We start from the raw sequence: 26,929 nt of genomic DNA, 5'->3' as shown, positions 1-26,929 counted from the left end.
GTGTACAGAGAGGCATAATTGGTAGGAAAAAGGAAGCAGTTATGCCACTGTACAGGTCATTGTTAAGACCTCAACTAGAATACTGTCGGGCTCATTTTTGAAAGAGAAAGATGTTTGTAAAGTGGCATAGAGCAGCATTTGGACATTTTGCTTGCCAAAACATTCAAATCGCTATTTTTGAAACCCATCTTGCAGACTTTTATCTATGTAGTTCATCTGCAGTGCATCCAAATCAAAAGGGGGCATGTTGGGGTGGGATTATGTCATTCCTAAGACTTTCAGAAGTTTTTATGCGATAATGGAACAAAATAAAAACGTCCAGGACTAAAACTAAGACATTTTGAGCTAGACCTTTTCATTAATAACGAGTAAGCCACAAGACCTAAAAGTGTGCTGACTTTAGTAAAATGGGAGAATACCTGAGGAAGGAGCTGATGGGCTGAGAGGACATACAAGAAGTGGAAGGACAGTGGTCCAGGTTGAAGGAAGTAATAAATAGGGCCACAGACCTTTATGTAAGGAGAGTAAATAAAAGCAAGAGAAAAAGGAAACCGATATGGTTCTCCAAGAAAGTGGCTGAGAAAATAAAGGCTAAAGAGTTAGCGTTCCAGAAATATAGAAAATCTCAAGAAGAGGAACACGGGGAGGAATACTGGGTGAAACTGAAAGAAGCCAAGAGAGAGATACGTCTGGCGAAGGCGCAAGCGGAAGAACAAATGGCTAGAAATGTAAGGAGGGTAGACAAAAATTTCTTCAGGTATATTAGTGAGAGGAGAATGACTAAAAAGGGAATTGTGAGACTAAAAGATACAGCGAAACGCTATGTAGATAATGATGAAGAAAAAGCCAATTTGCTAAATAGATACTTTTGTTCTGTTTTCACTGAAGAGAATCCTGGAGAAGGACCGAGAGGGACTGGCAAAAGTACACCTGAGAATGGAGTGGATAGAGCACCCTTCACGGAAGAGAGTGTGTATCAACAACTTGGAAAGCTAAAGGTGGACAAAGCCATGGGACCGGACGGGATCCACCCCAGAATATTGAGGGAGCTCAGAGAGGTTCTGGCGGGTCCTCTTAAAGATTTGTTTAATAAATCCTTGCAGACGGGAGAGGTTCCGAGGGATTGGAGAACGGCGGATGTGGTCCCTCTTCACAAAAATGGTGATAGGGAAGAAGCTGGAAACTACAGGCCGGTAAGCCTCACTTCGGTTATTGGAAAAGTAATGGAAGCGATGCTGAAGGAAAGGATAGTGAATTTCCTGGAAGCCAATAAGTTGCAAGATCCAAGACAACATGGTTTTACCAGAGGGAAATTGTGCCAAACGAATCTCATTGAATTCTTTGATTGGGTAACTGGAGAATTAAATCATCGACGTGCTATAGACGTAATCTACTTAGATTTTACCAAAGCTTTTGACACGGTTCCCCACAGGAGGCTCTTAAATAAACTTGATGGGCTGAAGATAGGTCCCAAAGTGGTGAACTGGATTAGGAACTGATTGACGGACAGACGACGGAGGGTGGTGGTAAATGGAGTTAGCTCGGAGGAGGGAAAGGTGAGTAGTGGAGTGCCTCAGGGATCAGTGCTGGGGCCGATTCTGTTCAATATATTTGTGAGTGACATTGCCGTAGGGTTAGAAGGTAAAGTTTGTCTATTTGCGGATGATACTAAGATTTGCAACAGAGTGGACACCCGGGAGGGAGTGGAAAGCATGAAAAAGGATCTGAGGAAGCTAGAAGAATGGTCTAAGGTTTGGCAATTAAAATTCAATGCGAAGAAATGCAAAGTGATGCACTTAGGGAGTAGAAACCCAAGAGAGACTTATGTGTTAGGCAGTGAGAGTCTGATAGGTACTGAGGGGGAGAGGGATCTTGGGGTGATAGTATCCGAGGATCTGAAGGCGACGAAACAGTGTGACAAGGCGGTGGCTGTAGCGAGAAGGTTGCTAGGCTGTATAGAGAGAGGTGTGATCAGCAGAAGAAAGGAAGTGTTGATGCCCCTGTACAAGTCGTTGGTGAGGCCCCACCTGGAGTATTGTGTTCAGTTTTGGAGGCCGTACCTTGCGAAGGATGTTAAAAAAATGGAAGTGATGCAAAGAAAAGCTACGAGAATGGTACGGGATTTGCGTTCCAAGACGTATGAGGAGAGACTTGCTGACCTGAACATGTATACCCTGGAGGAAAGGAGGAACAGGGGTGATATGATACAGACGTTCAAATATTTGAAAGGTATTAATCCGCAAACAAATCTTTTCCGGAGATGGGAAGGCGGTAGAACGAGAGGACATGAAATGAGGTTGAAGGGGGGCAGCCTCAGGAAAGATGTCAGGAAGTATTTTTTCACAGAGAGGGTGGTGGATGCTTGGAATGCCCTCCCGCGGGAGGTGGTGGAGATGAAAACAGTAACAGAATTCAAACATGCGTGGGATATGCATAAAGGAATCCTGTGCAGAAGGAATGGATCCTCAGAAGCTTAGCCGAAATTGGGTGGCGGAGCAGGTGGGGGGGAAGAGGGGTTGGTGGTTGGGAGGCGAGGATAGTGGAGGGCAGACTTATACGGTCTATGCCAAAGCCAGTGATGGGAGGTGGGACTGGTGCTTGGGAGGCAGGAAGTACTGCTGCGCACACTTGTACGGTCTGTGCCCTGAATAAGGCAGGTACAAATCAAGGTAAGGTTTACACATATGTTTGTCTTGTTGGGCAGACTGGATGGACCGTGCATGTCTTTTTCTGCCGTCATCTACAATGTTACTATGTTACCAGATGATCACTAGAGGAATACAGGAATGACCCTCTTACTCCCCCGGTGGTCACTGAATTATAGCTATGTCATGCAAGGTTCCACGTTAGGAGTCACAGACCAAGAAAGGGATCTGTATCTAGGTGTTGTCGTTGACACGTTCAAACCTTCTGCTCAGTGTGCTTCTGTGGCTAAGAAAGCAAAGAGAATGTTAGGTATTATTAGGAAAGGAATGGAAAACAAAAATAAGGATGTTATAATGCCTTTGTATCGCAGCATGATGCGACCGCACCTCATATATTGTGTTCAATTGTGGTCGCCGTATCTCAAAAAAGATATAGTGGAATTAGAAAAGGTGCAGAGAAGGGCGACAAAAATGATAAAGGGGATGGGACGACTTCCCTATGAGGAAAGGCTAAAGCAGCTAGGGCTCTTCAGCATGGAGAAAAGGCAGCTGAGGGGAGATATGATAGAGGTCTATAAAATAATGAGTGGAGTTGAACGGATAGATGTGAAGCGTCTGTTTACGCTTTCCAAAAATACTAGGACTAGGGGGCATGCGATGAAGCTACAATGTAGTAAATTTAAAACGAATCGAAGAAAATGTTTCTTCTCTCAACGTGTAATTAAACTCTGGAATTCGTTGCCAGAGAATGTGGTAAAGGCGGTTAGCTTAGCGGAGTTTTAAAAAGGTTTGGACGGCTTCCTAAAGAAAAAGTCCATAGACCATTATTAAATGGACTTGGGGAAAATCCACTATTTCTGGGATGAGCAGTACAGAATGTTTTGTACTTTTTTGGGATCTTGCAAGGTATTTGTGACCTGGATTGGCCACTGTTGGAAACAGGATGCTGGGCTTGATGGACCTTTAGTCTTTCCCAGTATGGCAATATTTATGTACTTATGTATCTATTACAGCTTCAGATGTTATATCCACTTCTATTAGATCAGCAAGCAGGTCTCTATAGTAGCCTAGTGGTCGGTGCAGTACACTGTAGAGAAGGAGACCCAGGCCCATATCCCACTCTAACTGTTACACTTTTGGTGGAAAGTGTGAGCCGTCCAAAACTCACCAAAAACCTATTGTACTCACATATAGGTGATACCTGCAGCCATAAGGGCTATTGCAATGGTGTACAGTTGGGTATAGTAGGTTTTTGATGGGTTATGGAGGGCTCATCATAAAATATAAGTGGACAATGGTGAGATGTGTACCTGGGAGCTTTTATGTGGTCCACTACACTGCCCCCAAGGGTGCCCCACTGCTCTGCTGGGATGTCTGTGTGGCCAATCTACTAAGAATACTGGCTCCTCCTACATCCCAATGGCTTGATTTTGTGCATTTTTCACTTGGACATTTTTTGGGTTTTTTTGAAAATGGACCAAAAAGACAAGCGCACAGAGCATAAAAACATCTAAAGTGACTATTTTCGAGAAAAAAAGATAAACATTTTGTTGTTTCGAAAATCGCAATAGTCACCAATTTGATGCTTTAGGCCATGCAGTAGCTGGGCTGGTATCAAGCTATAGTTCCTCAGGAACCAAATGCTATTTGGTGATGGCTGGGTATGGTTCAGCAGAGTCTCAGATGTGTGGCTAACAGCCTCAATAATTTTGGATAATTGTTTAGATTACATAATGGGGGGGGGGGGGGGGGTATCCACCCCACTACATTAGAGGGGCATTTTCGATAGAACGTCTAAATCAGAATTTGGACATTTTACAAAAACGTTCAAATTCTGAACAGGAAAGAAGGTCATTTTCGAAAAAGATAGACATCTATCTTTTGTGTTCAAAAATGCTATGGACGTTTTGTGATCTGGCGTCCTTTTTTTTTTTTTTGCTCCATTTTCGAACAAAAGACATCCAAATGCAAGACATCCAAAACAGAGGAGGAGTGGCTTAATGGTTAGTCCAGTGGGCTTTGATCCTGGCAATATGGGTTCAATTCCCACAGCTGCTCCTTGTGACTTTGGGCAAGTCAAATGCACAAAGGGCATTTTTGGATATGATATCTAAGTCTGAATTTGGGCATTTTTTTTGTAAAATGTCCAAAATCAGAGCAGGAAAGGTTATTTTCTACAAAAAAAGTCTCTCTTTTCCTTTTGAAAATGCTGTTTGGAAAAATGTTTTGTGATTTGGATGTTTTATTTTTTGGTCCATTTTCAAACAAATACATCCAAATGCAAAATGTAGAAAATACACAAGAAAATCCACAATAAAGTGAAACCATTCACATGTTCTAAGTGTGGTAAAAGCTTTGGTTGTAATGTAAATCTCGTGGAGGGGCATAATCGAACTGGGTGCCCAAGTTTTCCTGAGGACGTCCCCGCAGGACGGCTACGTGAAGGGGCGGGGAAACCGCTATTATTGAAACAAGATGGGTGTCCATCTTTCGTTTCGATAATACGGTTGGGGACACCAAAATCTCAACATTTAGGTCGACCTTAGAGATGGTCGCCCTAAATGTTGAGATGGTTGTCCCTGGTTTTCGGCAATAATGGAAACCGAGGACGCCCATCTCAAAAAACGACCAAATCCAAGCCATTTGGTTGTGGGAGGAGCCAGCATTCGTAGTGCACTGGTCCCCCTGACATGCCAGGACACCAACCGGGCAACCTAGGGGGCACTGCAGTTTACCTCACAAATTGCTCCCAGGTGCATAGCTCCCTTACCTTGTGTGCTGAGCCCCCCAACCCCCCCCCCCAAACCCCCACTCCCCACAACTGTACACCACTACCATAACCCTAAGGGGTGAAGGGGGGCCACCTACATGTGGGTACAGTGGATTTTGAAGGGCTCACATTTACCACCACAAGTGTAACAGGTAGGGGCGGGTGGGCCTGGGTCCGCCTGCGTCCGCCTGCCTGAAGTGCACTGCACCCACTAAAACTGCCCCAGGGACCTGCATACTGCTGTGATGGAGCTGGGTATGACATTTGAGGCTGGCAAAAAAAAAAAAAAAAAAAAAAAATATATATATATATATATTTTTTTTTTTTTTTTTAGGGTGGAGGGGGTTGGTGACCACTGGGGGAGTAAGGGAAGGTCAACCTCGATTCCCTCTGATGGTCATCTGGTCAGTTTGAGCACCTTTTTGAGGCTTGGTCGTGAAAAAAAAGGGACCAAGCAAAGTCGACCAAGTACTCATCAGGGACGCTCTTCTTTTTTCCATTATCGGCCGAGGACACCCATCTCTTAAGCACGCCCCAGTCCTGCCTTCGCTATGCCTCAGACACACCCCCGTGAACTTTGGTCATCCCCGTGACAGACTGCAGTTGAGGGCGCCCTAAATCAGCTTTCGATTATGCCGATTTGGGCGACCCTGAGAGAAGGACGCCCATCTCCCGATTTGTGTCGGAAGATGGGCGCCCTTCTCTTTCAAAAATGCCCCTGATAGTAACATAGTAGATGACGGCAGAGAAAGACCTGTACGGTCCATCTAGTCTGCCCAACTTTATGTGTATACCTGACCTTGATTTGTATCTGCCATTTTCAGGGCACAGACCGTAGAAGTCTGGCCAGCACTAGCCCTGCCTCCTAACCACCAGTGCTGCCACCCAATCTCTGCTAAGCTTCTGAGGATCCATTTCTTCTGAACAGGATTCCTTTATGTTTACCCCACGTTTTTTAAATTCCGTTACCGTTTTCATCTCCACCACCTCCCTCGGGAGGGCATTCCAAGTATCTACCACTCTCTCCGTGAAAAAATACTTCCTGACATTTTTCTTGAGTCTGCCCCCTTCAATCTCATTTCATGTCCTCTAGTTCTACCACCTTCCCATCTCTGGAGAAGATTCGTTTGCAGATTAATAACTTTCAAATATTTGAATGTCTGTATCATATCACCCCTGTTTCTCCTTTCCTCCAGGGTATACATGTTCAGGTCATCAAGTCTCTCATACAACTTGTAACGCAAATTCCATACCATTTTTGTGGCTTTTCTTTGCACCGCTTCAATTCTTTTTACATCCTTAGCAAGATACGGCCTCCAAAACTGAACATAATACTCCAGGTAGGGCTTCACCAACGACTTGTACAGGGGCATCAACACCTCCTTTCTTCTGCTGGTCACACCTCTCTCTATACAGCCTAGCAGTCTTCTGGTTACAGCCACCGCCTTGTCACACTGTTTCATTGCCTTCAGATCCTCAGATACTATCACCCCAAGATCCCTCTCCCCTGTCTGTACATATCAGACTCTTACCGTGAATTTCTATTCCCTAAGTGCATCACTTTGCATTTCTTTGCATTGAATTTTAATTGCCATTCTTCTAGCTTCCGCAGATCCTTTTTCATACTTTCCACTCCCTCCGGGGTGCCCACTCTGTTACCAATCTTGATATCGTCCGTAAAAAGACAAACTTTACCTTCTAACCCTTCGGCAATGTGACTCACAAATATATTGAACAGAATCAGCCCCAGCACCGATCCCTGATGCACTCCACAACTCACCTTTCCCTCATCCAAGCAAATTCCATTAACAACCACCCTCTGGCGTCTGCCCGTCAACCAGTTCCTAATCTGGTTCACCACGTCGGTCCTATCTTCAGCCTGTCAAGTTTATTCAAGAGCCTCCTGTGGTGAACCGTGTCGAAAGCTTTGCTGAAATCTAAGTAGATTACATCTATAGCACATCCATGATTCAATTCTCCTGTCACCCAGTCAAAGAATTCAATGAGATTCATTTGGTACAATTTACCTTTGGTAAAACCATATTGTCTCGGATGTTGCAACTTATTGGCTTCCAGGAAATTCACTATCCTTTCCTTCAGCATCGCTTCCATTACTTTTCCAATAACCGAAGTGAGGCTTACCGGCCTGTAGTTTCCAGCTTCTTCCCTATCACCACTTTTGTGAAGACGGACCACATCCACTCTTCTCCAGTCCCACGGAAAAACAAATCTTTAAGAGGACCTGCTAGAACCTCTCTGAGCTTCCTCAATATCCTGGGGTGAATCCCGTCCGGTCCCATGGCTTTGTCCACCTTTAGATTTTCAAGTTGTTCGTACACACTCTCTTCTGTGAACGGTGCTATATCCACTCCATTCTCATATGCACTTTTCCCAGTCAATCGTGGTCCTTCTCCAGGATTTTCTTCTGTGAAAACAGAACAAAAGTATCTGTTTAGCAAATTTGCTTTTTCTTCATCATTATCTACATAGCGGTTCGCAGCATCTTTCAGTCTCACAATTCCCTTTTTAGTCTTCCTCCTTTCACTAATATACCTGAAGAAATTTTTGTCGCCCCTCCTTACATTTCTAGCCATTTGTTCTTTTGCTTGCGCTTTTGCCAGACGTATCTCTCTCTTGGCTTCTTTCAGTTTCATTCGGTATTCCTCTCCGTGTTCCTCTGCTTGAGTTTTTTTGTATTTCATAAACGCCAACTCTTTAGCCTTTATTTTCTCAGGCACTTGCTTGGAGAACCATATCGGTTTCCTTTTTCTCTTGCTTTTATTTACTCTCCGTACGTAAAGGTTTGTGGCCATATTTATAGCTTCTTTCAGCCTGGACCACTGCCCTTCCACTTCTCGTACGTCCTCCCAGCCCATCAGTTCCTTCCTCAGGTATTCCCCCATTTTACTAAAGTCAGCATGCTTGAAATCCAGGACTTTGTTTTGAGTGGCCGCCCTCCACTTCAGCTGTTATATCAAACCAAACTGTTTGATGGTCACTGCTACCCAGGTGGGCACCCACTCGAACATTTGACACACTGCCCCCATTTGTGAGCACCAGATCCAGTGTCGCTCCCTCCCTCGTGGGTTCCGTCACCATTTGTCTGAGCTTAGCACTTTGAAAAGCATCCACGATCTCTCTACTTCTTTCCGATTTCGCAGATGGAACCTTCCAATCTACGTCCGGCAGATTGAAATCTTCCAGCAACAGCACCTCTCTCTTCTTTCCGAAGTTTTGAATATCTGTGATCAGATCTTTATCTAGTTCCACTGATTGTGTCGGAGGTCTGTAGACAACACCCACGTGGACAGAGGTTCTTTCATCTCTTTTTAAGGTGATCCATATTGCTTCTTCCTTTCCCCAGGCCCCTGTCATTTCAGTCATTTCTCACATACAGAGTTATTTCTTCACCTTTACAACCATCTGTGTCCTTCCTAAATAGATTATAGCCTGGTACATTTGCATCCCATTCATGGGAACCATTGAGCCATGTCTCCGTGATTGCAACAACATCTAAGTCTGCCTCTAACATCAGGGCTTGCAGGTCATGAACTTTATTGCTTAGACTGCGAGCATTTGTGGTCATCGCTTTCCATCTACATTTCAGTGGAATTTTTATCTTCTGTTTAGTTTTTTGTTTAGTCTCACTTCCTTCTTTGCTGGTAAGAGGTGATTTGCTTAGATTGTTGTTTTCATTGCTTTCTTTTCCTATTTCACATCTTGTCTCAAAGTGCATCAGAAAGTCCACACAGGAGAGAAACCATTTGCATGTATACAGTCTTGTAAAAGGTTTGGTGTGAAGGTAAACCTCACAATACACCAGAGAATACACACAGGAGTGAAACCATTTATATGTCCTGAGTGTGGTAAAAGCTTTGGTTGGAAAGAAAGCCTCACACGACATCAGAGAATCCATACAGGGATGAAACCATTTACATGCACTGAGGAGGTAGAAGCTTCATTTGCATTGGGACAGGTAATTAGGGAATGTACACTCTTGCTGTGAAGTATGGAAAAATAGCACTCTGGTATTTAGATATATGTAAAGAGACCTCCTTTTTATCTATAGATCTGAATTCAAAGCCTAAATCTAATGCTAAACAATAGACACAAGGCTCAGATGTTATTTAAAAAATAGAATGCTTGGCATCAGGTAGAATAGTAGAAAAGTGACATCCCAGGAAAGCAATAGGGCATCCTTGGGGGCACTGCAGTGGACTTTTATAAAATGCTCCCATGTTCACATATCACCATTGCTCCCTTACCTTATCTGCTGAGCCCCCCCCCCCCAAACCCCACTATCCCCAACTGTACACCACTACCATAGCCCTTACAGGTGAAGGGAGCACCAATATGTGGGTACAGTGGGTTTCTGGTGAGTTTTGGAGGGCTCACAGTTTCCTCCACAAGTTTAACAAGTAGGGGGTGGTAGAAGCCTGGGTCCATCTGTCTGCAGTGCACCTCACCACTACTAGACTACTCCAGGGACCTGCATGCTGTTCTAATCGACCTGAGTATAACATTTGAGGCTGGCAAGTAATATTTTTAACCACATTTTTGGGGGTGGGGGTGGGAGGGGGATAGTGACCACTGGGGAGTAAGGGGAGGTGATCCCTGATTCCCTCCAGTGGTCATCTGGTCATTTAGGGCACCTCTTGTGTGGCGTAGAGGAGTAGCCTAGTGGTTAATGCAGCAGACTTTGATCCTGGGGAAGTGGGTTCATTTCCCACTGCAGCTATTTGTTATAAAAACAGGTCTAGCTCAAAACGTCTAAGTTTTCATTTTGGACGTCCTTGTTTTGTTCCATTATTGCTGAAAGACGTCCAAGTCTTAGGAACGGCCAAGTCCCGCCTTGAACAAGCCTTTGACACACCCCCTTGAGATTTAGATGTCCTTCTGACGGACTTCAGAGGAAAAACGTCTAAAAAGAGGTTTTGAAAATAGTGATTTGGACATTTTTGTGAGATAAACATCCAAATGCAGACATGTCACGTTTTGGACATTTTTCTCTTTTGAAAATGAGCCTTATAGAGGGGCATAATTGAACAGGGGCGCCTATCTATAAGGGCGGCCATCTCTAATGACGGCCCCGTAAAGCAGTGTACCCGACCGTATTATCGAAACAAGATGGCCAGCCATCTTTCGTTTTGATAATATGGTCGGGGACGCCCAAATTTCAACATTTGGGCCACCCTTAGAGATGGCCGGCCATCTTTCGTTTCGATAATATGGTCGGGGACGCCCAAATTTCAACATTTGGGCCACCCTTAGAGATGGCCGACATTGGTTTTCGCTGATAATAGAAACTATTGGCGGCCATATCAAAATCGGCCAAATCCAAGGCATTTGGTCATGGAAGGAGCCAGCATTTGTAGTACACTAGTCCCCCCTGACATGCCAGGACACCGACCGGGCACCTTAGGGGGCACTGCAGTGGACTTCACAAATTGCTCCCAGGTGCACAGCTCCCTTACCTTGTGTGCTGAGCACCCCAAATCCCCCCCCCCCCAAACACACTTCCCACAACATTACACCACTACCATAGCCCTTAAAGGGTAATGGGGGGGCACCTAGATGTGGGTACAGTGGGTTTCGGGTGGGTTTTGGATGGCTCCTATTTACCACCAAAAGTGTAAGAGGTGGAGGGGGATGGCCTGGGTCCGCTTGCCTGAAGTGCACTGCAGAACCCGCTAAAAACTGCTCCAGGGAGCTGCATAGTGCTGTGATGGAGCTGGGTATGACATTTAAGGCTGGCATAGAGGCTGGCAAAAAATGTTTTTTAATTTTTTTTTTAGGGTGGAGGGGGTTGGTGACCACTGGGGGGAGTAAGGGGAGGTCATCCCCGATTCCCTCTGGTGGTCATCTGGTCAGTTCGGGCACCTTTTCAAGGCTTGGTCGTGAACAAAAAGGGACCAAGTAAAGTTGGCCAAATGCTCATCCGGGCCGGCCTTCTTTTTTCCATTATCGGCCAAGGATGGCTATCTGTTAACCACGCCCCCGTCCCGCCTTCGGTACACTGCCAACACGCTCCCTTGAACTTTGGCCGGCCCTGCGACAGAAAGCAGTTGAAGCCGGCCAAAATCGGCTTTCGATTATACCGATTTGGCCGGCCTTAGGAGAAGGCTGGCGATCTCCCAATTTGTGTCGGAAGATGGTCGCCCTTCTCCTTCGAAAATAAGCAGGATAGTCACCTAGTGAGTACCCAGAATGTGGATAACGCCACCACATAAACAGAATTTGCTGGTTGGACCAGGGCTGGGACCGGAATTGTCTGGGAGGTTGATAAGCCTCCGGAGGAGGCTTTCGCCCCACGGCGCTATGTAAGCCACAATTTGGCAATTAAAATTCAATGCGAAGAAATGCAAAGTGATGAACTTAGGGAGTAGAAATCCAAGGGAGACGTATGTGTTAGGCGGGGAGAGTCTGATTGGCACGGATGGGGAGAGGGATCTTGGGGTGATAGTATCCGAGGACCTGAAGGCGACGAAACAGTGTGACAAGGCAGTGGCCGTAGCTAGAAGATTGCTAGGCTGTATAGGGAGAGGTGTGACCAGCAGAAGAAGGGAGGTTTTAATGCCCCTGTATAAGACGTTGGTGAGGCCCCACCTGGAGTACTGTGTTCAGTTTTGGAGGCCGTACCTTGCGAAGGATGTCAAAAAAAATGGAAGCGGTGCAAAGAAAAGCTACGAGGATGGTATGGGATTTGCGTTCCAAAACGTATGAAGAGAGACTTGCTGACCTGAACATGTATACCCTGGAGGAAAGGAGGAACAGGGGTGATATGATACAGACGTTCAAATATTTGAAAGGTATTAATCCGCAAACGAATCTTTTCCGGAGATGGGAAGGCGGTAGAACGAGAGGACATGAAATGAGATTGAAGGGGGGCAGACACGGAGAGGGTAGTGGATGCTTGGAATGCCCTCCCTCGGGAGGTGGTGGCGATGAAAACAGTAACGGAATTCAAACATGCATGGGATGTGCATAAAGGAATCCTGTGCAGAAGGAATGGATCCTCAGAAGCTTAGCTACAACTGGGTGGCAGAGCAGTTGGGGGGAAGAGGGGTTGGTGGTTGGGAGGCGAGGATAGGGGAGGGCAGACTTTTATACGGTCTGTGCCAGAGCCGGTGATGGAAGGCGGGACAGGTGGTTGGGAGGCAGGAAAAACTGCTGGGCAGACTTATACGGTCTGTGCCCTGAGAAAGACAGGTACAAATCAAGGTAAGGTATACACATGGGCAGACTGGATGGACCGTGCAGGTCTTTTTCTGCCGTCATCTACTATGTTACTATGTTACTATGAGCCTGCAAATAGGTGGAAAATGTGGGGTACAAATGGAACAAATAAATACATTAACAGCTATACACTCTCTCAGTAATTCAGTAATTCAAACAGCTCCAGGGTTTTCCTCAAAGACTTAATGGAAGTCTTTGAGCAAACAGATACCATGTCACAATAGCAGACAATAGGCAAAGGCAACAATAATACAACTGAGCTATGTACAATATCTCTGTGTCTTGAAACCTCAAAACCAAGAAAAAGTGCAGTGCAAACTCCTTTTCTTCCTTAGTGCTATTGTGAGTGTGTGTGGGGGAGGGGGCGAGGTAGCAGGGAATTAACACAGTTCCTTTCACTAATCATGTACACTTCTGATGTGAGCTACAATGAAATTCAGGGACTTTGAGACTCAAAAGTAATTCTTCCATAGCAGGTTCTGCTGGGATGGAAGTGGCTCCTCAGGAGCTCTGTTGCTTTAGATGATAATGTTTCGTCTTCAGCCCAGCAGGTATTCCTGAACCACTAGTGAACAAGCTGGAGAAAAATACCTATACTGGGCTATATGTGTATTTTTCACCGTGCTGGGAAAAATACACATATAGCCCAATCTCTCCTTTTTCCCCAGTATCTCAGAAGGAGGTGCATAGAGTTCCCCATTCTCTCATACAACCAATAGGGCAGTTGCTTAAGTAGCTACTCTCACCTGTTACTTCTGGGTTACACCATGACCTTAGTATACTATCTTGGGCAGCACAGCATACAGGCTGTAGGCCTTCTGGGTTATAAGACTAAGGCTTACGCTTGAAAGGCTGTTCCCTAGTTCATGTGGTTTGTGGCCAAGAAGGTAGAAAACCAAAGCGAGTAAAGCCAGATATGACCCAGATACGTATATTCAGGAAAGTTCCCTTCTAAACCTCACTCCCTTCTTGTGGTTATGATACTGCCCTCCTAGCTTCTTCTTCTTCTTCTTCTTCCTGGAAGAGGCCAGAATGATAATATATTGAGAAGTGCTCTGCCTTCCTACCACTGAGGTCAGACAAGAGGTGAAAATCCTACTGGTTATCAGAGTAGCATTGAGAATGCAAACAGACAGCTACAGTGCCAAATGCACAGCTGCCCTACAATTATTGCAAAGGTTGGTGCTTAAGGTCCAGTCAGGAGCTATTGCTGGAGATGAAAGAAGAGAACATGAGGTAGGATGTTTTCAGTACAGTGGAATGAACCTTTCTCAGGGGTATTAAATTCAAATCGGATTATTAAAAATTCCAGAAGCTACTTAAAATGTGGCTTTACTCCAGTTGACCAGGTAGGGAGAGATATGGGAGGTAAGGGATAGTTCATGGGGTGGTAGAGCAGCTCAAGGGTGCTTTTACTTTATTCTCTATTTATTATCAGGTGTTTGTGCACAGTTGTATGAATGTTAAGTTGTAAACTGCTTTGGTGGTACTTGTGGCATACAAATGTTAAATAAAGATAAAGCTTGAACATACATGGTGATGATGGTGGTGGGGGTGATGGAGATGAGAAAAGAGGCTGGAGTTTGTTTGGATTATTTATCTACTTGGGATGGTGGTGAATCAGTGAAAAAGAGTGATATCCTAAATGTGATGAAGCTTCAGGACTGGGAGCTGGGATTTACGGTATCTTTGCACTGTGGCACAGTTAGGGAGACTATCAAGCTAATTTTCGAAAGAGAAGGACGCCTCTCTTTTGACACAAATCGGAAGATGGGCGTCCTTCTCACAGGGTCGTCCAAATCGGCATAATTAAAAGCCAATTTTGGGCGTCCCCAACTGCTTTCCGTCGCGGGGAAGACCAAAGTTCACGGGGGCGTGTCAGAGGTGTAGTGAAGGCGGGACTTGGGCGTGCCTAACACACGGGCGTCCTCGACCCATAATGGAAAAAAAAGGCGTCCCTGAGGAGCACTTGGACGACTTTACCTGGTCCTGTTTTTCTTACGACCAAGCCACAAAAAGGTGCCTGAACTGACCAGATGACCACTGGAGAGAATCGTGGATGACCTCCCCTTATTCCCCCAGTGGTCACTAACCCCCTCCAACCCTAAAAAAATATCTTTAAAAATATTTTGTGCCAGCCTCTATGCCAGCCTCAAATGTCATACCCAGCTCCATCACAGCAGTATGCAGGTCTCTGGAGCAGTTGTAGTGGGTGCGGTGCACTTCAGGCAGGCGGACCCAGGCCCATCCCCCCTACCTGTTAAACTTATGGTGGTAAATGGGAGCCCTCCAAAACCCACCCGAAACCTACTGCACCCACATCTAGGTGCCACCTTCACCTGTAAGGGCTATGGTAGTGGTGTACAGTTGTGGGCAGTGGGTTTTTTTTGGGGGGGGTTGGGGGGTTCAGCACACAAGGTAAGGGAGCTATGCACCTGGGAGCAATTTGTGAAGTCCACTGCAGTGCCCCCTAGGGTGCCCAGTTGGTGTCCTGGCATGTCAGGGGGACCAGTGCACTATGAATGCTGGCTCCTCCCACGACCAAAGGGCTTGGATTTGGTCGTTTCTGAGATGGGTGTCCTTGGTTTCCATTATCGCCAAAAATCAGAAACGAGCAAGTCTAGGGACGACCATCTCTAAGGACAACCTAAATGTCAAGATTTGGGCGTCCCCGACTATATTATCGAAACAAAAGATGGACGTCCATCTTGTTTTGATAATACGGGTTTCCCTGCCCCTCCAGGCTACTCCTCCACTCCGGGAATGGAATATTTATTGTTTATATTTCAACTGCAGGAACATGATCTTGCTTGACCTTCCCAAGCATCTTGGGGTCTTTAATAATAACAAGGGCAGTTTCCATGCATATAGTAGGGTCTCTTTCAGTCTGCCAAGTTGTCTCTTTATTTCTGCATTGTGGTTGTCCTTTCTCTACCCCAGGGGTTCTCAACCCAGCCAGTCAGGTTTTCAGGATATTCACAATGAATATGCATGAGATAAATTTACATACAATACCTCTATTCTGTGGAAATCTATCTCTTGCATATTCATAGTGGGCATCCTGTGCTATTTTACTGTGGCTTAGTTATGGTAATTGCTGCTTTTGTACAGAGGTAGTGCCTCTGGTTTGGAGGCCAAAGACTGCAAGTTCAGATCCGAAAATAGCTCATGACACGAGGGGATACACAGCAAGTATGGAACATAGAAAATTGTCTTATAGGCATTCTGTTCTTTATTCACAGTACTTGTATTCTAAATTTAAAGTTGGCCTTTCATATGTGTACTACAGCAGAGTGGAGTGGATGCATGATAAGAAATATTTAAATAGCTCAAAAGTATAGATAATGGACAGGGCAAATATTTTTTCAGGCGAAACAAAATTCTAGAGCAAGATGTGATGATATGAGGCAAAATCCAAAACAAAGCAGGAAAAAACCTCTATGAAAATCCAAAGGGTGCCATGGAGAGTAGAGGATGACATGCCTTCCAAACATGGAGTATCAATAGAAATCAAACAAAATAAAACATGGAAAAGAAAATAAGATGATACCTTTTTTATTGGGCATAACTTAATACATTTCTTGATTAGCTTTCGAAGGTTGCTCTTCTTCGTCAGATCGGAAATAAGCAAATGTGCTAGCTGACGAATCCGATCTGACGAAGAAGGGCAACCTTCGAAAGCTAATCAAGAAATGTATTAAGTTATGTCCAATAAAAAAGGTATCATCTTATTTTCTTTTCCATGTTTTATTTTGTTTGATTTCTATTGATAACCTTAAGAGTGGACTAACACGGCTACCACACTCCTCTACTAAACATGGAGTATAAACTTAAAGATTCTTTATTTGAGTTCCAGGACATCCTGGTGCTCCAGTAAAGAATCTTTAAATTTCCCTGTTTGGAAGTTGTTGTGTCATCCTCTACTCTTCATGATATGAAGCAAAACAGGAGGGAGAGCTGAGAATAATGTAAGAATATATTTGTTCAAAGAATCAAGGTGGATATAAGCAAATGACTTCCAGACAAAAAAAAGGCCACAATTCAAGAATGCACAGCAAAAACACTGAGGAAAAACTGGATAGCAAATAGGATCTGCTGTACTGTAACAGAAAGGGATAATGGGAATTGTGAAGGGCTCATATGGCCAATCTTCATCCTCAGATTCTAGTTTACATATAACATTTACTGAAGAACTGCATGGAATTGAAGGGCATCTGTGCATTGGGACATTACTCAGCATTACTTCAGGTTATGGAAATGTTTGGAGCAAGCGATGGACTAACATAGTAAATGATGGCAGATAAAGACCTGTATGCTCCATCCAGTCTGCCCAAGAAGATAAACTCATTACATAAGGTATGAGATGATACAAACTATGCTGGCATGGCCAGAATTGGGGAGGGGGGTGCAAACAGGGCAGCTGCCCTGGGCCCCACAACTCCAGGGAGCCTCGTGGTCCAGGCATCTCTCCCCCTTCTCCTTACCACAGTCCATCTCCTCCTCCCTTCCCCTCACCTCCCTGATCTTCTTTAAAAATGTATTTCCCAGGGGGTCACTTGATGCTGTGAGCGGCGGAGGACGCGTCTTAGTTCACTGCGAGTATCTGCGCTCCCCTCAACAGCCTTTTTATACCAATGGCAAAAGTTTCTTGAACAACAAACATACCTTATGGGTCTAGGGGTCTATGGACAAGTATTTGAGTGCATCGGTGTCACAAATGTCGCCCAAACTGCTGCGCCGAGGATAAGATGGCGCCCTCTTCCCCACCTGTGCCGACTTTTGCGGAGTTTATACCAGAACTTACAGAGTCGGTAGTAAAGGCTCTAGACCCTCGGTTTGCGCAACTATTGGAACAGATAGCGGGCATTGCACGAAGTACCTCAGAACTGACTCGCCGAACTGGAGAGCTGGAATGCAGGGTCTCAGATGTGTAAGATTTGCTGCAAACGCAGAGTGAAAGTTTAGAAAGATTAGAGGCCCTAACCCATGCTCAGCATGACAAGAAAACAGAGCACGATGAGAGAATCTCAGATTTGTGGGCTTCCCTGAGACTATTTCAGAATCTTCCTTGTTTAATATGCTGGAGTCCTGGCTGCTTGCGCGCTTTCCTACAGCAGGAGCCCAAGGGGCAGTTTACTTGGATAGAGGCCACTGAGTGGGTCCCCCGAGGCCTAATGCTGACAAGCCCGGAGTGGTGATTGCAAACTTCCATTGATACTCTCAGAAAGCCCAAATCCTTTGTCTTTATAAAAGCAAAATGGAGGACGCACAATTCGAAGGGAGATCAATCAGAATTTTCCAAGAGTACTCACCGGCTCTCTCCACCAAGCGGAGGGCCTTTTCTGCAGTTTGTGCCCAACTGGTGTCTAGAAAGCTACGCTTCTCCTTACAATATCCTGCAACTCTGCGGATCCAACACAACAACCAGTGGCACTACTTTTTAACTTCAGAGGAGGCAATGGCTTGGCTACAAACTTTGGAAATGACATGAACTAGTGACTCAATGGAGTTGGGAGTAAATCGATGTTGTTCTCACAGGTTGGGAAAATAATGTTATTGTTACTTGCTATCAATTTCAGTGTATATTAATGATGATTGTTTTACCAAGGGGGGGGGGGGTGTCCCCTTGCTTTTTGGCATCTTCACGTCCCTCAGCCCTAGTCTCCTTAGAGAGATCGGGCTTTGATGTTAACTCAAGGGGTTCAAGGGGAGGGTTTGGGGGGTGGGAGTGGTGTGGGGAATCAGGTGGGTAGGGGGGAGTGTAAGCGGGGATAGACCTCAGGGATTTGGGCATTGTGTGCAAAGTGGGGATCAAAGAATGAAGGAGCGGAATTGCAGGTCTTTAATTTTCATGATACACCTGACTGGGACACTATCTGGAGAGCGGAGGTACTATGACTCTTCGAGAGTGTGTATGTCTTTCCGGGGTGGGGGGGGGGGGGATTCTGGAGAGATCGGCTTGATGGCTCAGGGCTCTTTTTTCTTTTCTCAGGCATGTGGCCTTGGTGAGTAGCTCCACCTTATCTCCTGGAACGTTTCGGGAATATCGTCCCCAGTGAAACGCTCCAAAATGTTTACACAGCTTAAACATCACAAAGCTGCTATTGCATGTATCCAGGAAACTAAATTATCAGATTCAGAACATGAGAAATTGCGTCAACAGTGGGTGGGGGAGTGTTTTCATTCTTCTTCTGGTAATAGAAAAAGTGGAGTGGCGATATTAATAAAAAAGGGTCTCCCATGTCACTCTCGACTCATTTATAAAGACTCAGAAGGGAGGGTGGTTTTGCTTCACATCAAATTGTTTGGACAATGCTTTTACCTATGCGCAGTGTATGGCCCAAATGCTTATTCACCTCAGTTCTTTCAGTCTTTAATCTCCTTGGGACTCCAACACTCGGATGCACCTTGGGTGTGGGCGGGAGATTTTAACCAGGTTATAGATTTTGAGTTGGACAACTGAGGAGACCAATCTAACCACGGATTGGGGGGGGGGAGATAGAAGCTTGCTCTCTATGTGTAAATCATTGCAGTTAGTGGACCCATGGCACCTCTTACACCCTACTATGAGAGACTATACACATCAATTTGAAGTCCATCAAACTTGGTTTCGAATAGACTATATCCTTGTGGCTAAAGACTGTTTTTTTTTTTAGAGTGCAGCAAGCAGATATAGGGCCTCTAGAGGTCTCAGACCATTCATTAATCTGGATAGATTTAACCTTTGTTACGCTGGGAGAGTCGGGTTGTTCTTGGCGATTTCCCTCCTTTCTGTTTCGCGATGTGGCCTTCTCAACTTATATCAAAGAACAGTGGGAACAATATGTAACCACTAATGCAGAATCTTGTGACTCTCCAATCATATTCTGGGAAGCCTCCAAGGCTGTTTTGAGAGGTGGGGTAATAGCATACATGAGCGCTAGAGCTAAGCGTCTCTCAATGGGTATAATTCGTTTAGAGCGGGAACTCCGGTTAGCAAACAAATGTTATTTATCACAACCAAACCAGCATAACCGAGATGCCATGTCAGCAGCCTCAGCAGCATTAAACTCACTAATTCATGAGCAAACAAAGAAACGCCTCTCTGTGAGACGTTTACAATTCCACCGTTTTGAGAATAAACCGGGGAAACTGCTGGCATATGTGGCTCGCACTCGGATTCAACGTAAGTTGATCCCTTCAATCATATTACCAGATGGGATAATGCGGGCATTCCATTTATACTTTTCAAAAATGTTTTCTAAGGAGGGCATCGAGGGTGGTATGCTGGCCCAGGATTATTTGGAAGATGCGGGCCTGCCCCTTCTATCCCAGGCCCTCCAGAGCCAGCTTTCTTCACCGCTTCGGGTCCGGGAAATACAGCAGGTTCTTAAATCCCTTCCTTTGGGCTCTGCTTTGGGTCCAGATGGCTTCATGGCCAAATATTATAAAATGTTATAAAATTTTATGGTCCACTTATCACATCGATCCCCAAACTGGGCAAACCGCGAGACTGCTTAGAATCTTACAGACCCATCTCCTTGATTAATGTGGTCCTCAAGATTTTGGCTCAAGTGTTGGCAGACTGTTTGGCGCCTCCCATTTCCTCCCTGGTGGGGGACCACCAGGGGAGGTTTGTGCGGGGTCAACACTCGGTAATCAACATTTGTAAGGTACTCCTCTCTGTAGCCCAGTGCCACTCTTCTAAACAGGTCCGTGCAAACCCGGTAAGCGGGGTAAGCATTGCAGGAGGGCGTCTGCCGCAGCACTGCCGGTCGAATGCTGATTTAAAAAAAACCTTACTACCGCTGTACCGCGTTGGCGTGTCGGTGCCTATGCGCATGCGCTGCTGCCTTCCCGCGCACAGCGCTCGGCTCTGACTTTGGCACCGCCCAGCTCTTCCATGCCGTCGAGTAGTTATTTGGACCGCTGGAGGACCACGTGTTGCCGTGGAGTGCTGAGAGGAGGAGAGCCGCTTATTCCACAGCTTATACCTTGAGTAGGTAAGATGGAATCTTGTTGCTTTTTACTCTGCCAGGTACCAAAATTCTCTTGGCTCAAATGTTCAAGTGTACAACGCTGAAGAAAAAACCCAAAATTCAGTTTGAAGAGGAACTAAAGCTGTTAAAATGCATGCGGATTTTAAAAAATTGCAGGAAGACCTTAGAAAGGGAAGAGAAAGCCAGAGATAATCACTGGAAATCTCTCCTCTGCAGATTTGAAAAAAAAAAAAAAACAATCCTCCAGGAGTCGAGGAAAACAAAAACACCAAGCAGCTAAGCAGCTCCTTCCCCGGCCTGGCCCGCCCCATGTCTTGCTATCTACATAAATATATTTGCTATCAGTCGCTGCAGGCACTTCGTCTGCAGCGAAACACTCGGAAAGACAAAATAAAACAGCCTTAACCCCATCGGTGAACTTCAGGTGACCATACATGGCTTTGACACATAGGCAGCTGGGCAGGGATACGAGTGAACCTCGGCTGAACCGGGAGGGGGTTAGCAAAACATGTCCTGAGGACAGGCAGGGCTGCAGGGAGCAATATCCCCCTGACCTCTTCCTCCACAAATAATCAGCCCTAAACACAGGCTTGGGATGTATTTAGAGCTTTCTCCCACATGCACTTCAGTTCCCTTATAGCATCCGATTATAAGCAAGGAAAGAAAATAAAGGGGGGGGGGGGAAGAGGGAGAAGAGAGAAAGGAGATGCCACACGGGGTGGGGGGGGGTGCCAACTGATAGTCTGCAGGGGGGCACCAGAGACCCTAGGCACGGCCCTGCTTCTAAAACACAGTTGTTACTGGTTAGTCTAGATGTGGAAAAGGCATTCGATAAGGTGCGCTGGGATTATTTATTTCAGGCTTTGTCTTATGTGGGCCTGGGGGCTGGTTTCTTCAAGCTATTGAAACTTTATTCAAAGGACCATCTGCGTGTTTGCTGGTCAATGCGATTAAATCTCCCCCCTTAGAGGTTCAATTGGGTATGAGACAGGGCTGTCCTCTTTCCCCCTTGTTATTCTTGTTGTATCTGGAACCATTACTGCGCACTATTGTGGCAGATCCGGATATTTCCGGAGTTCTACTTCCGGCCCAGTCAATGAAGGTGCTGGCTTTTGCAGATGACTTGTTTTTAACTCTAACCTACCCCCAGCAATCTTTGCCTCGATTGTTAATAGTTATTGATGTGTTTGGGTTTTTCTCTCAACTTACAGAAGTCTATGGCCCTGCCGACCCACTCCGAGATAAAGGAAAATTGGGAGATAACATTCCCATTACAATGGGCCTCGCAAGTCGTAACCTCGCAACATCACCATGTATTTGTTTACCCCGGAGCCTGTAAACACCTCTCCGGAGCTATGTAAGCCACATTGAGCCTACAAATAGGTGGGAAAATGTGGGATACAAATGTAACAAATAAATAAATAAACCTATCTGAGTGTTAGAATCCCGGCGGATTTATCCACACTTTACTCAATAAACATGGAATTTTTGAATAATTGGGTGGCGACATCCTTACAGGGTTGGCAGTCTTTACCTATTTTTCTATTTGGGTGGGTAGCACTTTAATGGTTCTGTTTCCGACCTGGATATATGCATTTCAAACATTACCTCTGTTTTTACAATACAAAGACGAGAGATGGCTGCGCAGGCAGTTGAACAAATTCCTTTGGCAGGGGAAGCGGGTCCGCATGACTATCTTGAGGGCATCGTTGCCATGTGACAAGAGAGGTCTGGAATTGTTGGATCTACGCCTCTTCTCAGTGGCCAGCTGTATGCGCCATCTCTCGGACTGGTTCCAAACCACTCAATATTTTTCTAATACTCCCTCAGAGACCCGCTGGTTTGGATCCCTGCACTTTGCCTGTTGGCTCCAAGCTCCGGCGGGTCGAGTGGCGAACTTAGGTCCAGTCTCTCCCATCTTTCAACCTTTGCGCCAGGCGTGGCGCTGGTTGTGTACATTTTTTTCCTGAGTAATACAGTCTCTCCCTTGCTTCCTATCAGAGCCTCTGACAATTGCCCCAAATGTGATGGTTGGGGCGCCCATTTGGGTCACATGTTCTGGACCTGCCCTCCAGTGAATGCGTTTTGGAAAGACTTGGCATTGCACGTGTCAATGTTATGGAAGGTCGCTTGGCATCATACCCCAAAACAACTTTAACTGGTTTACGCTACAAGGAAGGGCACCAGCAGGCTTGAAGGCCTTTTTACAGTGATCAATCCTTATGGCAAAAAAAGCGATCTTACAATTGTGGCTCCTACTGGAGGCCCCAACGGTGGCTCAGTGGCACTCATTGATGATTCATATGTGTTCCCTGGAACGCAGGAGTACTCCGGACTTATCTTCTAAAAAGGGAGACTTGTACTGCAAGACATGGGCCCTTTTTGGGACTCACTCACTTCTTTGGCTCACAGTCGAATACTAAATTCCTGAAGTGGGAGGGTTGGGGTGGGATGGGGAGAGGTTGGGGAAGGAGTGGGTTGAAGATGATAGACAACTTGTGTTAGTTGAGTAAAAGAACTGTTTTTATTATTATATCTGGCATTCGTACCATTTGTTACAACGAGTTTTTGTTCCTTAATGCAAATATGTTAATAAACAAGAGTTGGAAAAAAATGTATTTCCCTTCTGAAAGAGGCCTCAGTGCAGCAGCCATCCTCTCAAGCTGCCTCTGAGTTCCCCGAAGCTTTCCCTCTCTGACACGATCCACCACCCTCTGACGTAATTTCCTGTTTCTGCCTGGACGGATTGCAGCAGAGAGCGGGAAAGCTTTGGGTCAGCCGGAGGCAGCTTGTGAGGATGGCTGCTGCTATCCCATCATATTATTGTAGTTCTGCCTCCTTTCCCCCGCATTTCCCTGTTATGTCCTCTTCCTTTCTCTCACTTCCTTTCTTTCTATTTTGCATCTCTCCTTCCTCTCTTCCTTTTAGATTGTAAGTCATCCTGATGGTATTCCGAGGGCGGGATACAAAATTCTAAAAAATTTGGAAACTTAGATGCCCAGACCTAGTAGTAGGAATGGAGTGGGGAGATCAGGGGAGGGGGAGGATGGGGGATCGTCAGGGGCCCCCTCTTTAATTTCTGCCCTGGGTCACACCATGTGTAAAATCAGCCCTGAACATATACCTGATCTTGATTTGTCCATACCATTTTCAGGGCATAGACTGTAGAAGTCTGTCTGGCACTGTCCTTGCTCTAAAAACTTCTAACCTTGACTGTTTTTTCCTCTCTTCCAGAGACCACACAGATTGAGGACCCTCGGGTGTTGTGGCGGCAGCAGCAGGAGCATATGCTGAAGGACTACTTGGTACTGGCACAGGAGGCCCTGGTGGCTCAGAAGGAGATCTTTGAGGTGAAGCAGCAGAGGCTGCAGCTGGCCCAGCAGGAATATCGACAGCTGCATGATGTCTGGAAACACAAGCTGGGCTCTCAGATGAGCTGTGAGTACCAGTGACTTCATTCCAGGAACCAAGGAGTGCATACACACAAGGCTGAAATACAGCTGCTGTCTCCAGCCTCACTGCTTCCCCGCCAATTCATCTCTTTTAGTCCTCTTTCCATCAGCTACATCAGGGAAGGGACCTGGAGGTCCTCCATCAAGTCTCCCACATAGCATGCTATTCCCTCAGCCACAAATTTTCAAAGCACCTGCAGTGCCAGTGTTAGAAGGGTGTGGTGTGGTGCACATTTGGAAAGGGTTGCAAATCCTGTGCTAGGCAATTAGTAGGAACTGGATCAGGCTCTTCAAAAACAGACTTAGGACGCCAAAATGGAATTATAGATGTTTATTTAAGTTGACTCAACATGGTACCATGTTTTGACACATGTGTGCCTGCCTCAGGAGTCTTGGTGAGTGTACTTGATAATCATATTTATCGTTGATGGTGCGTCTTGTGAAAAGAACATGAGCTGGTCTATAGAAAGACCGTTGATGAAAGAAACAATTGTTGAGCAGCATGATACCAGTATTTTACATGCTACTCAACAAATGTTTTTCACCAGTGGTCTTTCTAAAGACCAGCTCATGTTCTTTTCACAAGACGCACCATCAACGATAAATGTGATTATCAAGTACACGCCTCAAGACTTCTGAGGCAGGCATGCATTTTTCCTGAAACATGGTACCATGTCGAGTCAACTTAAATAAACATCTATAGTTCCATTTTGGCGTCCTACTTCTATTTTTGAAGAGCCTGATCCAGTTACCATTTCTTGTTTTTCTATCCATCCCGTGGGATCTCTGTTTTTTTCACTTTCTGTGGTCTTTTTGCACTAGGCCATTAGTTGTCATAGTAACTGCTGTGTAAAGTTGTGCACATTAGTGCCTGTTTTTCACAGATATTTGTGGATTTCCCCATTCGTCTGCGTCATGAGAACAGTGGCAGCATCCCTGGGACATACTGTGTACAACAGGGAAAGTGTCAATGAACCAGTAGTAATTACTTCTTGCTTAATGAAGCAGCTGTGACTCATGTGTGTTCTCTGTAATTATACTGGGAAATGAATTTTCTACTTGAAACAATTTTTATTGATGACAATGCAAACAACCAACAGAAGATCTAGACAATAAGAGCAATAAGCAAAAACAGAGAAAATTACATACAATTGAAAATAGGAACATAGGGCATCTCGTCATCAGGACTTGTCCATTAAAGTGATCCCCCACCCTCTCCCCTATCCCTACCCTTTATTGTAAAACTAACAGATCATAGAACAAAACACAAATACACAACCAAAAGTATGACCCAACCAGATGCCATAATAACTGCAATCCCACAAGATCCTACAATATTCATACTTAACCAACACACCCACCGTGGAGGGTCTGGATTCTTATAACCCTCTACCATACAAAAGAGAAATGAATTTTAAAAATAATATGAATTTAAACTCCAGTCTGAGGGATTAGTCATCATGGTTAGACTGTTCTAACGCATACAGGTATTCCTTCTCCCTAGAGCTTACAGTCTAAGTGGGTGCTAAAGTGGCTTGGGTCAGGCCACCATGTCAGTGGCAGACACAGGAGTTCAACTCGGGTTGTCTGGCTTAAACCCCCATTAGACTGGGAGCAGCAGCAGACCACAGGTACAGAACCGTATATCAGTTCAAAGAAGTTGATTGTTGCAGAATGTAGAAGGGTCAAACCAAAGAAGACCAACATGACTACATTTCACCCACACACAAGTTGCATCAGGGGCACACAAGAAGGAAAGTAAATCCAGTCCTTCCTTTAAGTGAGTGCACTTAGTCCATTCGAATCAGCAGAGACTCCATCCAGGCTCAGTATTGCTTCTTCTGTTTGACTCTCCTGTATTCTGCAACAATTGATTTCTTTTGAACTGCTTTTTGGGTTTGTACTTGTGATGTGCTACTTTTTGCAGATCTCAGCCTTGCATTGCTGTGAGACCCTTGTTATTTTAAGCAGTAGGTCTCATCACCTGAAGAACCGTATCTGCATTAGCAGCTGGAACCACTTTGATAGCTGACTCATTTAAAGAGAAAATATCCATTTTTGTTCCACACTGTACAAAAAGCTGTGAGAAGTTTTTTTTTTTTTAATTATTTCTGTGGCGTTCTTTTATCTCATTGAAGTAAGAATCTTGTAAAGATGGTGAAGTATGTGAGCTTTTGAGACCATGTTGTCCCATACGGAGAAAAGGGGAACATGGTGGCAGATAAGAGGGTAGGACCCAATTAATCTGCCAGTTGTAATCCAGTAAACTCCAGTTTTTCTCTGCCCTTTATTTTTCCACTTCTCTGCACCGGAGGATCCAATGTGCTTATCCCAGGCTTTCTTGGATTCTGTTTTGTGTTTTCTGCCTCCCTCACCCTCCCCAGGAAGACTTTTGGTACATCACCAACCTCTTCGATTCCCTTAATTTTCACAGTAAGTTTATTTCAAAACAGAAGCAGGGCAGTTTCCAGGAGCTACTTATATCCAGTGTGTTTTTTCTAGCAAAAAAGGTGCCGGTACTCAAATTCTAGGCCGCTCTTCAAGGGTGGGTGATCACTGAGGGACCCACCCCACTATTGCCAGGCCTCCTGCAACCAGTCACAGAATCTATGACAAGACAGAATTGGTGTGTGGAGCCTGAGCTCTTTCATTAAAACTTGGGGTCCATGGGTCAATTTTAGCAGACAATGGAAAAGGTGCCAGTACTCAATACGCCCAAGTACCCCCTCAAAAAAACCCTGCTTATATCTGTGGCTGGCTTTTAGGATAATGTCCCCCCTCATGTGGGGGAAACTACAAGGGTTGTTTCACAGTCAGAGGTTCCTGGGACAAAGCCAGACTGCAGGA

The 26,929-nt window shown here is 45.3% G+C and overlaps 1 protein-coding gene across 2 annotated transcripts in view; it reads left to right on the top strand.

The window, feature by feature from the left end:
* The window catches only part of WWC1 (WW and C2 domain containing 1), a 439,489-nt gene that overhangs the window by 253,729 nt on the left and 158,831 nt on the right, over nt 1–26,929 (top strand). For both annotated transcript variants that reach the window (XM_030211705.1, XM_030211704.1), the window contains exon 3: nt 23,865–24,068. In XM_030211705.1, coding sequence (XP_030067565.1) covers nt 23,865–24,068 — 204 coding nt within the window. The remainder of the gene's footprint in view (nt 1–23,864; nt 24,069–26,929) is intronic.

The sequence above is a fragment of the Microcaecilia unicolor genome, chromosome 8, assembly GCF_901765095.1.
Source record: "Microcaecilia unicolor chromosome 8, aMicUni1.1, whole genome shotgun sequence".
Lineage (NCBI taxonomy): Eukaryota > Metazoa > Chordata > Amphibia > Gymnophiona > Siphonopidae > Microcaecilia > Microcaecilia unicolor.
This window is presented reverse-complemented; position numbering and strand designations above follow the sequence as displayed.